This window comes from Temnothorax americanus, unplaced genomic scaffold (genome assembly GCF_048541705.1).
Source record: "Temnothorax americanus isolate GAGA-0224 unplaced genomic scaffold, ASM4854170v1 Scaffold21, whole genome shotgun sequence".
Lineage (NCBI taxonomy): Eukaryota > Metazoa > Arthropoda > Insecta > Hymenoptera > Formicidae > Temnothorax > Temnothorax americanus.
In genome coordinates, this window is record NW_027509349.1 from 767,308 (window position 1) to 783,769 (window position 16,462).

At 40.4% G+C, this 16,462-nt stretch overlaps 1 protein-coding gene across 3 annotated transcripts in view; it reads left to right on the forward strand.

The window, feature by feature from the left end:
• The window catches only part of Rho-5 (rhomboid-5), a 92,384-nt gene that overhangs the window by 35,506 nt on the left and 40,416 nt on the right, over positions 1-16,462 (forward strand). For all 3 annotated transcript variants that reach the window (XM_077406732.1, XM_077406734.1, XM_077406733.1), the window contains exons 3-6: positions 585-2,081; positions 2,312-2,757; positions 3,185-3,716; positions 4,129-4,617. In XM_077406732.1, the coding sequence (XP_077262858.1) occupies positions 616-2,081; positions 2,312-2,757; positions 3,185-3,716; positions 4,129-4,617 (2,933 nt within the window). In that variant the 5' untranslated portion in view covers positions 585-615. The remainder of the gene's footprint in view (positions 1-584; positions 2,082-2,311; positions 2,758-3,184; positions 3,717-4,128; positions 4,618-16,462) is intronic.

Genomic DNA, 16,462 nt, shown 5'->3' on the forward strand with positions numbered 1-16,462 from the left:
TAGATTTTCATTTAGCTTCATTTTTTCTTAAGATTAAATTCTTATATTATAAAACAAAATTAAATAAATGTCTTATTCTAATTCACCAATTTATTGATTTTAAATATCTTCTTGTTACAGGATCTCGTAATAGAATTTTCGACACTGAAGAAAAATTTTAGTGTTCTTTGAGTGGTATTTTTTTTTATAGACTGCCCTTTTTCTCGGATCGCATATGGCGAGTTAGTGCTGTGGTTCTGATACATATGGAATTAGGGTCGAGATTAAATCTGGAACTTGTCCACTACAAGTTGACCATTTTTACACGGAGCCACGTGTCATCCCAATTTTAAATTTAATAAATTAATTTTACATATCATGACTAATATTGTCCTGAGGCGGTCACGCGTGAAAGGGGTCGCGACTCATAGTCCCGGATTTGAGCTTAACTCTCTTTCCATGCTTTGGTTTAATAAGAGACTGATTGGAAAGTTGAAGATTATAAGTAAAGGAGACCCCACATATTTTATTTACATTTATATTACATTAACATTTACTAGTGTTGCTCTGTAATTTTAAGTTTGCGATCACGGCTTTCATTGCAGATGTCCTGACAGTGGGCCCCGGGCCACCAGGATGCCGACAGACGACGACTATGGCCGAAGAGATCGTCTCCTGTTGCACCAGCACCCGATCGCGCAGTACGGGTCCTCGTCATCCCCGCTTCCTGGATCGAGCGCGCCGAATTCCGGCGGCGTGGGGGCCCAGATTGGTCCCAGCAATCCGAGCGACTGCTTTAAGCAGCAAGCACAGCAGCAGCAATTGTCCGACTTGCGTTCGGTCGCGAGTACCGCGAGCCAATCGGGTCAAGAACGTCATCAGTCGGACCAGCAGACCCAAAGCAGCGAGCATGTCGGGGCTCGAATGGTCGATCGGCATGAGAAATCCGCGGAGAAGCCTACGATCGACTTTTCCAAGTGCGGCGAGGGTCGTCCGTCGAGTTGCGAGCGCTTCGGGCATTATCAGGCCCAGAGCGGCGAGCATGTGGGGGGTCGGTTGGGGGGCGAGCGGCACGAGAAGGCCGTGGACAAGTCTTGTATCGATTACTCGAAGTGCGTGGAGGATCGTCAGTCGAGTTGCGAGCGTTTCGGACATTATCAGGCCCAGAGCGGCGAGCACGTGGGGGGCCGGATGGGGGGCGAGCGGCACGAGAAATCGTCCGACAAGTCGTCGATCGATTTCACCAAGTGCACCGCTGACGGTCGGCAGTCGAGTTGCGAACGTTTCGGGCATTATCAGACTTCGACGTTCGGTCAGTCCTCGTTGCAGGGGCACTATGGCGGCGGGCACGCCGATCGCTTCGCGCGATTTAACGATCTCAGCGTGTTGCACGGTGAACAACGGGCCCCGAACGATCGTTACTCGGTCTGCAATCCGGAGCTGCGCTTCGACACGGCGAGCACGAGCGGGTCCGGCGAGTACGCGAACGCGAACGCGCTCACGGGCTCTTTCGTCTCGGAGACGTTTCCGTCGCCGCCGTCACCGGCACCGGCGAACGACCGCTTCGTCCCGCCACCGCCATTGTCGCCCAGCCCGAGCGAGAAGTACGCCTCGAGCCAGAGCTTGGCTGGTTACCCTTCTGCTGATCGCATTCTGCCCCCCAATTCTCCGGGGCCCAAGTACGGCGCCGACAGTGCCGCTACAGCATCGTCGATGCCCGCCAAGGATCGCTTTGCCTCCGCCGAACGGTTGCTGGCCAATCAGCAGTCGGCCACAGGTGACGCTAAGGATCAACAACGCTACGCTGGACCACCTGATCGCCTGCTCTCGGAATCTTCCCCGGTCCTGGGGGGACTTCAGGCTGGACTTCAAACCGGGTTCCAGGGTAGCGTGGTCTATGCCAAAGACACTCGCTACGCCGCCATTTCCGCGGACAGGATACTATCCTCCTCGCCGATACACGCTCCGGTGCCCGAGAGATTCGTTGGCAAGTCGGAAAGGTACTTGGGCGAGTCGCCCATTCACGATAGGTACCCTCGACAGGATCCACCAGCGACAACGCATCATGAGCGGTATTCGACGATGGCGGCGGCCACCGAGAGGTGAGTTCAGCTTGAGTAGATTTTGAATAACAATTTTTTGGATTTGCCAACTATTGCAGTCAGTTGGGTTTTTGGATATGAGTACGTATTAGGTAGACATCTTTGATGTCGAGTAATTGTTGCATTTATTATACATAATTTACAATTATGAATTACGAATGTACTGGTGCTCTATTTTTATGCCTCGAAGTATATTTCACGTTCACTCGACCCTTTTGGGATATCCGCAGGTTCCTCTCGAATTCGCCTAATCCTGAGAGCGCGCATCAGCGCTATTCATCGTCGGACCGCTCGTCACTTCAAACTTCCTCCAGTAGTAACGAGCAAAATCGGCGCCTCTACACTGACAGAGGCGTCGAGACGGTCTGTCAGAAGTATACCGATCGGTCCATCGGCTCTCCAGCGTCCGCCGACTTCGGCCGGTGCTCCGGTTTCCCGGAAGTCGGCAGTCAGACGCGATACGTGTCCAGCAACGATCGCTTCAACGACCTCGCGCTACAGCGTTGCAGTCAATCGCGGTCGATCGACAGGTTCTCCAGCGATCGATACCTGGCCGGATCGTCACCCGCGCACGACGGCAGGCTATCCAGTGCCGAGACGCCGCGCTACATCGTCTCTTCCACGGAACGTCTCCTGGCGCCGACGTCCTCTTCGTCGTCCTCCTCGTCAGAGACTGGTAAGTGTGCGTCTCGCTTTTCTCGAGCGAAGGACTGAGATATTTCGATATCGATTATTCTTGGTTTCGTGGATATTTGATCGCCTAAATATTTAAGTGCTTTAAATATTTAGGTGATCATTGATCAAATATCCACGAATTTAAATGTCGAATTTTTTACCCCGCAAATCTATTATTAGATATTAGAATTTCTTTAGCTACGGAATTTGTGACCTAAATCCTTGCTGGACAATTTATTAAAAGTGTATTTTCAGAAAAAATAAATAGATAGATTGAAGGAATTAAAAATCGAATATATATCATATCTATATACAATTTCCACGCTTTGTTTGAAATTCTGCGAAATTCCGATAGCTCGGTGATTTCTCATGTTTCGACAAACCTTTATTTAATCGCTATCAGTACTAATTCTTTTTTTGAAATTCAGGCTCCAGGTATCACTCGCCGTACACAACGACCGGTACCCAATCATCGGCCTCCAACGAGCGCTTCACGTCAATCTCGCCGACGTCCGAGGCGTCGACGAATGTCCACCGCGGCGGTGGCTATCAGAACACGAAGAGTACCGCTGAGAAATATCTGGTCTCGAAGTCGGTTCAGAGCTACGATCGCTACTCGGTCGGCAGTCAGAACGATCACCAATTCGGGCAAGACCGATACTTTGCCGCCGGCGGTAGTGGCGACCGATTTCAGGCCGCTTCCGGAGCTGATCGCTTTCACGCTCCTGCTGATCGTTATTCGCCGGCGCGCAGCGTCGCCGACAAGTACCTATCTCTGCCGAAGCCTAAGGACAGGTACACCGGCCGCATAACACCCATCTCTTGCGCCAACGCCGTCGCGACGTCCTCCAACGATCGCACTTACTGCTCATCCAACGTCAGCTACGTGCCCCCAACTGCGCACACCCCCGTTGAACGATATGTGCCCCAGCCGCCCCCCGAAGTGCTCTACCCAGATAGGTAAGAGTCAACGTCATAAAAGATTGCTATACATCTCGTAATATGTATACCAATCTTGAAGACATTTTACAGTATCCTCTGTGTTTTCTTTTTCAAAAGACTCTTATTAACTTAACGACTTTATATAATCCCGAGAAAAACAAGTTATTCCTTTTCCCCTAATTGCACTGTAATAAAACTTTAATAGATATAAATGATACAAATGAAGCTATATATAACACTAAATTTTATTTGTGATACGGATGTTAAAAAATGGCAACAAATACCAATTATTTTTGTGATGCATAACCGCGCACGATTTACTTCCGTTTATCTCCAATGACAGCTTACTTTCTATTAAAAGCTTTTTTTTTAACTGTCGGTGTCTATTTCGAGTAGAACATGAAAGCCTGGTTTGTCCACGTTTGTCCAGGTACGTGGACAGATATGTGCCGCCCGCGGCGCACACGCCGACCGATCGATACGTCCCCGCGAGCGATCCAGGTGATCCATACATGCGTCGCGACCTTGGCTTCCATCACCATTATCGGCTACCACCGCCCGCTGGCTACCCGTACCAGACGCACTTTCGGTTCCGCGGGTTTGCATATGCGACGTCCGGCCGGCTGGGCGGAAGTCCCGGGTCCAGCAGCTCCAGCAGCACGACGTCCACACAGCGCGAGACGTTCGCCACGTCGCCGTTGTTGAGGCCCAAAGTGCGCGCTTCCGCGGTCGAGTTCGGCGCGACGACAGGCGCCGCGACGACCGCGACGACCGCCGGCGTCGGGGTCGGCCGTCACGTGTGCGCGAATCCAGCCGCCTGTTGCGGAGACGTGTCCGCTAATGGCAGAGCCTGCTGCCAGATGAGGAGGTCCCTGCCACCTGGAACGCTACCGGCGATACCCACGCAGACTTCTTCATGGTGAGTAGGAGAACCCTTGAGATTGTTGCATTTGAATACGGGAATTTTACGGGAAATCTAGGTTTACAGTTATGCAAACAGCATAAAACTCTGATTCTGTACTAATTAAAATGAGAAATTTATGTTTTTCCTTTATGTGCGAGTTGATTTTTTATTGGAATCTTAATTACAGAATATATAAAGTGTATCGTACATAAAATATCATATTCATATACATTTCATACACTTGGAAAGCAAAATATTTGTTTTTTGACGGTCAGAAAAGTTCAGAGTTTCTCGCCTCGAGTAACAGCCGCGTTCTTAAAAAGACGCTGATGTAATTTTCGAAACATAAAAATTTAAATTTTCTTTTCTTTTTTTTTCTGGAAAAGCACACGATATATCAAATTTCAAAGCAAGATTTCTTCCCGCCGATTAGCCGCAAATTTCGATGTAAATCGCGCGTATAATCGTCGGCGAAAAAAAGAAGAAATATTGATTACGGCGAGCTTAAAAACAGGCGAAAGCTGTAGCGTGTGTTGAGAGCTTGCGCGTGTAACCCGGGGATTATAGGGTAAAGCGGAGCGCCGCGGGGCCGGGGGACAGAGTAAAATGGGATAGCTTCCGCAATGCACATGCTCGAGTAATAATGCGCCTGTATAATAAAGCTCACGAATTAGAATGGAAGAGGCCCCTAATTGAGGGATAAATGTTATTTATGGGGCCGATGGGGGGGGGGAAGCCCGAGAGATTTGGGCTGTGTTCAACACAGCGCTTTCTTCACCCCTTCGTCGTTCCTCCGGATTCGACTGAAAACGGCCTCTCCCCCCTCTTTTCCTCCCTATATATGGCGGATCGATCGGTGTAATAGGCTGTATCGCCAAAAGAGTCTCGGCGCATAACGTTCTTCGTCATTGAGGATGCTTGAATGATCGTTGAAGCGATCTCGGTATGGAAGATAAAACGGGCCGGCGATATACTCTATTAACCTGATTGCCGTGACGAAAGTGTGTATGACCTTTTCGAGGCTTTTGTCTTTTGCGCCGCCAAATGCGGACTCGCGTCCTAAATTCTGATTTTGCGCTAAAAATTGCCGCCGCCCCTCTGTCTTTGAGACGCGCCGAGAATAAAACGCGGTTGACAATCGATATCGCCGGAGGGGATCGGCCAGACGTAGAAACAAATTATAGGCCAGAGGCGGGATATATCTTTGAGCACACGGTAACACGTTCCAACGATCCGATACTGTGCGGGATAGAAAGGTTTACAAAGTTTCTTGTATTGTTTATTGTCGAAGAGTTGACATTCGACAGTCTTGACAAGTATAAAAAAACGATAAAACATTTTCTGTCGCAGAGCGGAATATTGCAATTCTTCAGTGATACCCATATTGCGCGTTTATATTATCTACGTTAATCAATTATGGATATAGCAGTAACGGAACAATGGGATCTCCTTAAAAAAAAGAAACCAAAGAATATTAATTAAGTTAATAATTCAGATTTTTTCGGACAACTTATTATCCGCGTAGTTAACACGATAATGTTAATTCAAATTTGTAAAATTTCCATGGAATTAACTGGAAACGATGATCCCCGAAGAGTTTTCGCATGAAGTCGGCCTTCATGGAGAGTTGGTCCACCTCCGCTTCTTCATTCAAATTTCATCCAAATTAATCCAGATTGCTGCAGTACGATCCGCTCGCGGTGGGCGAGGGGTTGATGGGGGCCGGTGGATGGGGATGGGGGATAAAGGGGGGCAGACGAATGACCCGGAAGTCGTAAGGGGTAGGATCCGGGCATTGTCTTGCACCGGTAACGACGATGTTCCACGAGCTGCTGGCAACTTCGGTAATTATGTCGTGCTCGTGAGTTTAACTGGCCCCGTCGCACGAAATTGCAATCTGACACCGGCCGTCGCCATGTCAGTTTCAATTAAGGATTTTATCCTCGTCCGCCTATCAACCATGCACCACCCTCCCGCTTTTCTGATACCCTTAGCGACAAAATTTCTGACGCGTTCCCGTCCTTAATGCAGCCATCGAAATTTAGACGTATGGGAGACCGGGGCAAACTCGACGCGATTTTTTACCAGGCAATTTTCAACAATCAATAAAAATTTTTAAGCAAATTCAATGATACACATTTAAAGAGTGTTCCTTCAGGTACAAAATTGCTTAAGGAAGTTTTGCTGTATGTCGCTTAGTTTTGCCCCCAGGAAAGGAAAAGTAATGCAAAGATAAATTTTCAAATTGAAAAATGCCGGGGCAAACTCGACACTTTGCCTGATCGACACAACTTGATCTGGAACTTATTTTTTATTGTCTGAAACTGAAAATACATTGTATGTCGTGTATTTGGAAAGTACAAAAATTTGGAGTTAAATAAAACAAATCATTGGAAATAATGAAAACAAAACTTGTTGAGCTTTTTTCGAGAGATCAGAAAAATTACTTTTTACCATCAAAAACGCTTATGTCGCGCTAAAAATTACACCATAACAGAATATCACCAAATTTCGTTTATAATACTGGCACGCATGACTGGTAAATGAAGACGCATTTACAGTAGGAAAGGCAAGTTCCTACGATAGATTTAAATTGGCAAAAAGCCTAGTGTCAAGTTTGCCCCGTTCTCCCCTATACTATCGCAATATTGAGTCATATTTTTTGAGCCAGTTAAAACAATTTTCTGGGAAAAATCATTGCGAATTTGGTCTTTAACCGACTTTTACCTAACAGTATATTTTGATAGATCATGGCATACTTTCTTTGTAAACTTTTTGAATTTTTGCAATATCTTCAAAATTGAAGAAAATTATAGTACACGAAAATGTGCGTGACGTCATAATGTTGTTGCGAAATCTTTTGAAGTTGCCGTCATCAAAGAAACTTTAGAAAGCTATAACTTTCTCAAATTTGGGTTTTTCTTTTAAATTCAAATACTAAAAATCGGCTTAGATTCTCTACATTAATTATGGATACCGCTTAATAAAAAAATTTTACTTAAGAACCCAATTGAAATCTCTTCTGATACTATTCCTCGAAAGTTCAAGAATTTCACGCGAGTTTAAAGTGAGATTCATGGATAAATATTAATGATAAATTAAAAATGGTAAAATACTATTATAATGATAAATTGTAGTGGTGAAATTAAAATAGCATAAAATGGCAAATTCATAACACGATAGCAAAAATTTAATTCTTCTGCAAAAAAATTGGGTGTATTTAATTATCTAATAGATTGACGTATTCGGAACAATTTTTCCATGTGGTCCTGAATATTCCATAAGTATCCTTTGATCTTTGCGGCGAATTGGAGCCATAGAGATCGAATTATCCGACAATCTAGTTAGCTATCATGCTGGCTCGCATGGTATTTTTATTTCGAGTCAAAGTAAATTTAGTAATCTCTTTAGAAACGAAAGTACCCAGCATCGGCATGCTTCTCGGCGGGACGCGAGAACCAAAATCTCGCGATCACCTTCGCGATTCACGACTGAACGTCCTTTGGGGTTTCCTCCTGGTGATCCTGCCTATTATCTTGTCCATAAACGCGTTTTGACACATTCGGGATGCAGAGAATACGGTCACTTCTGGTCACGTGAATCTGCGGTCACGTTCGTATTATCTAACAATAATAATGTAACTTCGATGACAAACCGTCGGGCCATTATAACGTATCTACATAATCGATACGCTGATGCGCACTGCTGAATTATCAGAATTTATGTGTAACATTTTGTTGTTTAAATATGCAGTTAAAAAAAGCGCATAAATAATAACCGTCACTTTGCAAGATAAATTCCAGGGTGAGAAAACGTATATCCTCGAGGATATTTCATTGCCTCTTTAGGCATCCTTTCCTCCGAGTTTGCCCCATGTTTCCTTCGGGAACGGACTTTAGAGGCGGGAGTTGAAAACTACCCCCTCGCGTCTTTTGTTAACTCGGGACAATTCCGTTGCGTTCCTTGACAGCGACGATATTAAAATCGAAAAATGTAGTTCTGAATAGGAATGAAAGTTTGGCGATTCGAGCAGCTCAAGTAAGACTAATAAATCAGAGTTTGAGGTGGGAAGAACGGATGAGCTCTCAATTAAATTAATTTATGTATATTGATATTTATACAATATAAAAAATATATATTTTTAAATATAATTTATGAATTTTCCAAGAGATTGTGAAAGATTAATATAAGAGATTAAAATAGCATTTGTCATAACTATATCGTAGAAAGGGAATGATATATGTTTCCTTGCATCTCTGAACATGGCACATAATAGCGCTAATATATCGCGATAAACAAAATCCCCCGTTCTATTCCCGACTTATCGCAGGTTGCATAATAATGCGTTAGATAATGCAATAGTAGCCCGCTGGTTTGGAGGCTTTTAGCGGAATCTACGCAAACCGCGGATCCTATTAGATCCCATCATCATCTATATCCTCATAAAATATTGTTGCTCATGCATTACTGCATGCGTGTAAAATCGATTATTGCAAAAATATAGCAAGCGGAAGGTTCTAATTGGTTGGAAACCAGAGAATATATAGATACTCGAAATTTATTATAGAAATCATTTTCGCAAATATAATTAATCATGCGCGAATATTTGTTGTCTGAAAAACGTTAGGAAATATTATTATTTTCCTGCTATTTGTGTTATTTATTTAATATTAAAATCTGATTTTTTTTTGTTTTGCGTGATTTTATTGAATATTGATATGGTATATTATCTAATAAGAAATACTAATTCAATATTTCGCGTAAAAGAGATATGATATTTGTGAAAATAAAGTTATCAAGTAATTAATTTAACAGTCAACATTCTTTGCTAAGGCTTCTGTTAATGATTGCTGGTTTTAATTAGCAAATTTAATAAGCGAAGTGTCGTAGAATAATGAATTAGCCCATCTCCAAGTAAGATTTGTCGTCTTTTATTTTCACTGTGATAGATTTGAGAAAGTTTAAAGCGCTGAAGTTTATATTGTTGACTCAGCTATACGTGCACTACCCATTTTTCTCTCTTTTTTTTTTAGTTAATTTGTATTTTTTGCATAAAAGTGTGCAGTATGTCCGAAAGACGAGAACGCGTAAAAATAATTTTACAGATCGCCGGTACAGATCGTTGAGAAACGTTCTAATTTCGTTGGATGGCAGGTGAAAGTGAACCTTCAGCTCACACGAGAATGATATCCTTCCTAGATGTACACTGGTGTACCTAGTACACGGGCACTATAGCGTGTCATTTTCTGCGAAATGACTTGCGTAAGAATCTCCATTAGCCTTCACATTTATCCCGCGTTCTCCGTCCTCGTCTCTCCTTCTCTCCCATTTTCCTACATCGTCCGCGTTCTGTTCTTCTCTCTCTCTTTTTTTTCTCTGCCCTGTTTCATTTTTCTTCGCGCCCTTTCATGTTCTCTCCTTTTCTTCTCATCGGATTCTCTTTCTTGTGTTCGGCCTTCTCCAGCTTCTTCCGTTCTGATCTAGCTTTGTGCTAACGCGCGCGTGTTCTTTTTCCGCTCTTTGTTCCCTTTCTCTCTCTTCTCGTGCGTTCTTTTCGCATCATCCTTCTTCTAAATCTATTTATAAGTATTCGTTCACCGAGTCCTCTTTGTTGCGAAGTCTCAGCTTCAATTTGTTGTACTCATCGCCACTGTCGCTCGCCACTTTTCAAGCTTGCTTGATAGGATTGACGCTGTCATAAATTTGCAACGTGTCTGTTGTTGAAAATCTTCATGAACAAAAGTTGACCTTATTCTTCTATTCGCGCCGTTACATATAAATCAAATATAACATGACATTATTATACGATCGCGCGAGAGCTCAAAAATATAAGAGAACTTAAATTAAATTTTAATAATATATATTTTGTCTGTAAAGATATTTGCCGAGCATTTCGTGGATATACATACATATAAATGTCTTAATACAAATTCCTCCTAAATAGTTCTCAAACGCTCGAAATGCCGAAATTCCTCTCGGATATCCCGAGTCATCGATCTTATTTTTTTTTTATTCCTCGCGAGGATTGACGAAACGTTCTCTCGATCTGACTCTTTCCCAACGGCTTGCGGCATAGACGGTAGACAGTTGGACATCGCGCAATTGCGCTCCGAGCCGTTGGCAACCTCCTCCCACTTCTCCCGCTTCTAGCGGGACTTGTTGACGCCCAACAGCTGACGGCCACCGCCACGTGCAACACGACGCGACGCATGCGTCCGATCAGTACACGGCGCGTCTCTGCTGACGGAGCACTCGTTATAGCGCGTTGTGAAATGTTGTACTTAGGCTTTTTTTCTCTTTTGCCCCATATTCGAGCCCCGCATTTCGGTGACTAATACTGGAAAAAAAAAACAGCGCACGCGCGATTGAACTTTGGAGGCGTTGCAATAATTCGCGTGTGTAATTAACAGATTTACGTGAAAAAAATGCGAAAAAAGTAAGTAAAAAGGCACGCTTTTTTTATTAATAATAATTATTTTGAAAAATTTTGTATTAAGATAGCATTGAAGTATGAATTGCTTTTCCGCTTATTTAAAGGTAGTGTGGAAAGGTAATATCTTGATTTAATTCAAGGAAATACCAGAGTACAGTTATTCCGTACGTGGTAAATATGTTCTCGTGAATTCTACCGGCAGACCTACTCGGTTGTTGTCGACCAACCGGCTTGTTGGAGATACTGTTAACGTATTGAACGATACAATTGAGAGATGCAATTAGTAGCGCGTGCGGTTAAACGTTTTGTTTTGTGAATGCAAAACGTCGAAACGATGAATCAGATAAATTCCGGCGTAATCTAAATCAACGTTGAAATCAAAGCTATGTCGGCTATCAGTAATACGATACGGTATCTTCGACATTTGTCGTTCGGTATGATAAAGCTATATTTAAACGTGACGGTATTTTTCGCTCGCGCAACAATATACGGATTCCGGATTCCGGGTTTCGCTGTGAAATTGGACGCAAATATTTGTAAAAACTAATTGTGCACACACATTTTAAATATAACATTCTAAACCAACATTCCATCTCTCTGAGATACATCTCTCTATTTGCAGAATTGAAATTTATATTTATATAAAATTTAATTTTAATTATTGTATTTTATTACAATTTTAATTATAATTATTATGCTTATAAATTTATGTTTTAATAGAGAAAACATTTTCTCGACATATTTATACAATGTTATTATGTTTTTAAAGAAATTTGATTTTTACGATATCGATGCCAACAAGATTGACATAAAAGAAAGAAATAAAAACCTAAAATGCCAAGAAAATAAATCTGTGAAGCACCACTTAATCAATTAATTATGATATAATAATGTAATTTATGAATAAACGGATAATTGTAAATTATGATAAAATTTTATAAAACAATTCGTGTCTAATTGTGACATATACTCTTGTGATATTTGTGCATTTTGCGTGTTTCTGCCTTTTTTTCCTATATTAGGGTACTTTTTTTAAATATCACGCACAAATGTAGTTAAATAAACTCGCGGTAGTTGCAATGAAATCTGACATTAAAATCTGACATCGCGTCAGTTCATCTATCAGCGCACGCCTGTAATTAGAGAAGTGCATTGTAATTCGCTGACGTCAATCTTTCCTTCGTCATGTAAGTACTATAAAAACATTATAAAATGCTGTAATATACACTGACTATTTAATTAATACATATATAATTAATAATTATTTTTTAAGTATATGCGGGTATTCGATTTTTATAAAAATCACAATTCTGAAAAAAAAATTAATTGTATGACAAAACGACTCAGACGAAAGTTTCAAGAGAAAAGTATAATGTAAGTAACACATTTTTTTATATTAAGTATTTTTTAAGATATTTTAACATTATGTTTGTTTTAATGGAACCATGTAATATTTTTTATTTAATATAATTTCTTTAGTCATTTTACACAGTACTAAAAGTATTTAGATAACTATACTGATTTATTTTGATAAAGTATTTATCAAAATAAAATCAGTAGTTTACCAGATATTTTATGTTAGAATACGTTAGAATGTAATATAAGATATTTTAAAAAATATTTTCTTTTGTTTTAATACTTTTATGCACAAATTATTAAATAAATTGATTGACATAAAAGATTACATAATGTGACAGTTACGTCAGTTACGAAAACAATTTATACATATAATTTGCGGTGTGTAATTGCGTTTGTTAAAGCACAGCTGTGTGTTTTGTTTATATCAAATATTTTATCTTATTACTTTACGCGTAAAAATATTATGAAAGTTACGGAAGTTGAGGAATATTTTGTGCGAGGTAGTTCATACTTTATATTAAAATACGCCAGAATTTCAAACACTTCGCCAGGCGGTCGCCCAGAATATCAAACATTAAACCTAATTTTTTAACATCTTCAATATTTTAGTACTTGTAATGAAGGAAGGGTCTACGTACTATGTAAGAAAAATTACGTCGTTTTATTTAAAAGAACGCTGATAATGTTGATTTTTAAGAAATGAATGGCATCAAAAATATTTTGTAATGCATTATATTTTCTTCTAAAAAATACGAAACTTTAGCCTGAGTAAATTTTTTCATAAAGTTTAATTTTCTGAAATTATTTAGGTGTAACTTTTCAACTGAGACACCTCCTATATACATGTGTGTGACATATGTAAAATATTAAATTAACAAAAATTTTTATTATAATGATAATAATATCGAGGCATAAAATATCACTATTAAAAAATATTACTTTTAAAGAAATGGAAAAAACGATTTTATACAATGTGAAATCTATTTTCTAAAACCGCTTGTTTAATCAATTAATATGTACATAATAATAATAGCAATAAATATAATAATAAATAATAATAATGATGATGCATAATAAATAGTGTTATGTGATTTATTAGCCGCAAATAAACCAGGGACATAAAATTCTATCGCCGCGAAAGTTTTTGGTCGAGGAAAAGTAGCCGCGGTTCTGCGCGAGTGAAATTTATTTGTCTGCGTACTTTTGTAAATCCCATAGTTTATTCCAGACGCGGTCGCCATTATCCCCGCCGCTATTAACGGAATCATAGACATAATATAAATAGCCGTAATGCGTTCCATGCCAGCAATCCTCTAGAGTACGAGAAGCAAGTTAAACCGAGAGAAAATCTTGGAGGTCATTGTCTAAATGTTGGACGTCCCTTTTGTCTCCCAACATTTCTCACTTTCTTTTGTCGAGAGAGATTGATGTGGCCCCTTCACAAGTCTCCTCCTTTCCTCCTAACAAGTATTGTTCAGTCGTCGAGTTTCACGCTTGGTCTATTTATTATTATGTTTTTCTAACGTTTTTCTATATCTTATTTCTTATATTATATATCTTATATACGACTCTGAAATGACGAGCCATTATTTTCGAGCTGCTTTAAGCGCTCGTTTTCACAGTCTCGACGCTTATTGATTTTAGCTTCGAAACGCATGCGAAGGGCGGGATGGAGGGGGGGGGAGTGGGGAAGGGCGAGGGACAGAGGTTGGTGGCTCTAATTGAATTAAAATTTCATCGAGAGAGAGAGAGAGAGAGAGAGAAAGAGAGAGAGAGAGAGAGAGAGAGAGAGAGAGAGAGAGAGAGAGAGAGAGAGAGAGAGAGAACGGATGCACTGTTCTTCAGCGACTTTTTCATTGGACATTGAGCCGGGTTTTCGTCTTGAACCGCGGTATAATGACTCTTAAACGCCAGGAAAATGGTGAGAGTGATAGGAAGAATGATTGATAGATCGAATTTTCCAAGTGAAGTCCTTCCGCACGAAATAAACGGACGATAAATAAACATGTGTCAGGAATTAAATGCGATTATATTTACTAGAGTTAAATAAAATGATTAACATTGTTCTCGTAAAATGACCTAATTGGAGCGAATAATCTTCTCGAATACGTTCGATGAATAATTCAAACAATTCGCACGTCACATCGAAAGTTATCGGATAAAAAAAATTAATGGCACGGGAAATCAACGAATAAATTGCGGAAGACCCACATAAAGCGTTCGGTAAAATCCGGTAGAAAATTATCATAAAACTGGCGCGTGGAATTCGCAAAAAGTCCTCTTAAATTCTAGCATTAATTAGCAAAAAAATTGTACGAGCTTGATAGGTAATTTGAAGCAAAGATTTGCATACGATTGACGATTGAACCGCCGAGGAATTTGCACGAAATCGAAATATAATTTGCAAGAACTCGTATACGTGTAAAGTTTACAACGAAATGTTCGAGGCAAAACTGCACAAATGGCAAAGAAAGAAAGGCATCCACGAAAGAATTTATACGATAGATATTTCCGTAGATCTTTTCTAATTTGCAAGAGAATCGATGGGAGAGTAGAATAATTGCGAAGATTTCGCAAAATCGGCGGAAAATTGGCGTAAATTGCGAGCCGAGAGGGTTACGATGAGAAGGATTATAGAAGTCGAAGCGGAATAGGTGATTCCCGTGAGAAACTCGAAGAGTGTCCGGTGCATGGCTAATTATCGAATACCATCCGTACAAAACTATGCGAGCGACGCACGGTATTCTACGGAATATATGTATATACCGCAAGTCTCGCCGCGGAAATCGCGTTCTCGCGTGATTGCGGTCCGGATCGGAGATTGCGATCGATCGATTCGAGTCTTCTGTCAATACATACGAGAGAAATCCATTTTTATTCATTAACTCTATTCTCTTCTTCTCCTCCCTCTTCCTCCCCCTCTCTTTCCTTCCCCCCTTCCCTTAGTTTTATCTCTCGCTCTTCTTCTTTCTCCTTCTATTTAAATTTAACTAATATAAATCTAAGATCAAATGAAATTGCTCTAATTTTATCTTTATTAGATCGTTTATACTCTTATACATTTATCAAGTTTTGTATTAAGCATTGTTTGAGGCAATTGGCGTTCAATGAAGCATTTATATACAATTATGTTTATACTGAATTTTTACACGGAGAGAATTGTCTCTTAAAACTTACCCTGAAATCACGGTAGTTGTGGGACAACACATGTACCACCAAGAATTTTATGCGAGCTATTCTGATTAATATCCACCATAATAAAAAGTATTAATATCTATTACATTAAAATATAAAATATATTTGATTAATTTTACTAAAACGTATCTAGGAGAAATTTCAATAATTTTTCAAAATTTACCAATGTGCTTGGTAATTTTTACCACGTTGTTTGTAAAATGTTTTGTATATTTTAAAAATTCCTTGGTTGCCAAGTTGTCTCAAGTTAACAAAAAATTCTCTCCGTGTACATTTGGATTTATATTAGAGTTTCGTTAAACGATCACATTTCTATTGAGAATTCAAAGTTCTGAAACAAATTCCGTTGAAACACAAAAATACGCAAGTCAACATTACATTTTCTAAGAATCGCGTTTTCAGATGTATACGTAGAAAAAGTTTTTAAATAATTTCGCGAGAAGCTTCGTACCGCAATTGCCACGGTAATTTTTTTCTCCTTCATGTTGTTTTTCGCGGCGGGAAAAATAAGGAAAGGCAAAGTGGTCGAAGGAGTAGGGGAGGAGAGACTTAATTCCCTCTCGAAATATCCTTTGTATCCTGCCCTTTCCGGAACCTTAATGGATCGCGGGTAGTTTTACGTCACGGCCGAGAGCTGTTTTTCGAGAATACGCCCTCCACCGCTCTTGTTTACGGCGGTTTTTCGCGCTCTTCGACGATAGCCACAAATTCGCGAGTTTTAAGAGCTGTTTCGATCGTTGAGAAATTTCAAAAATATTCGCTTGATTGCACCGAGTATCTTTAGGAAATTTTGGTTTAACAAAATTTACAAATTGCATTTAACAATATTTAAATAAAATTATCTCGTTTATTACAAGGAGTAATAAACATGTA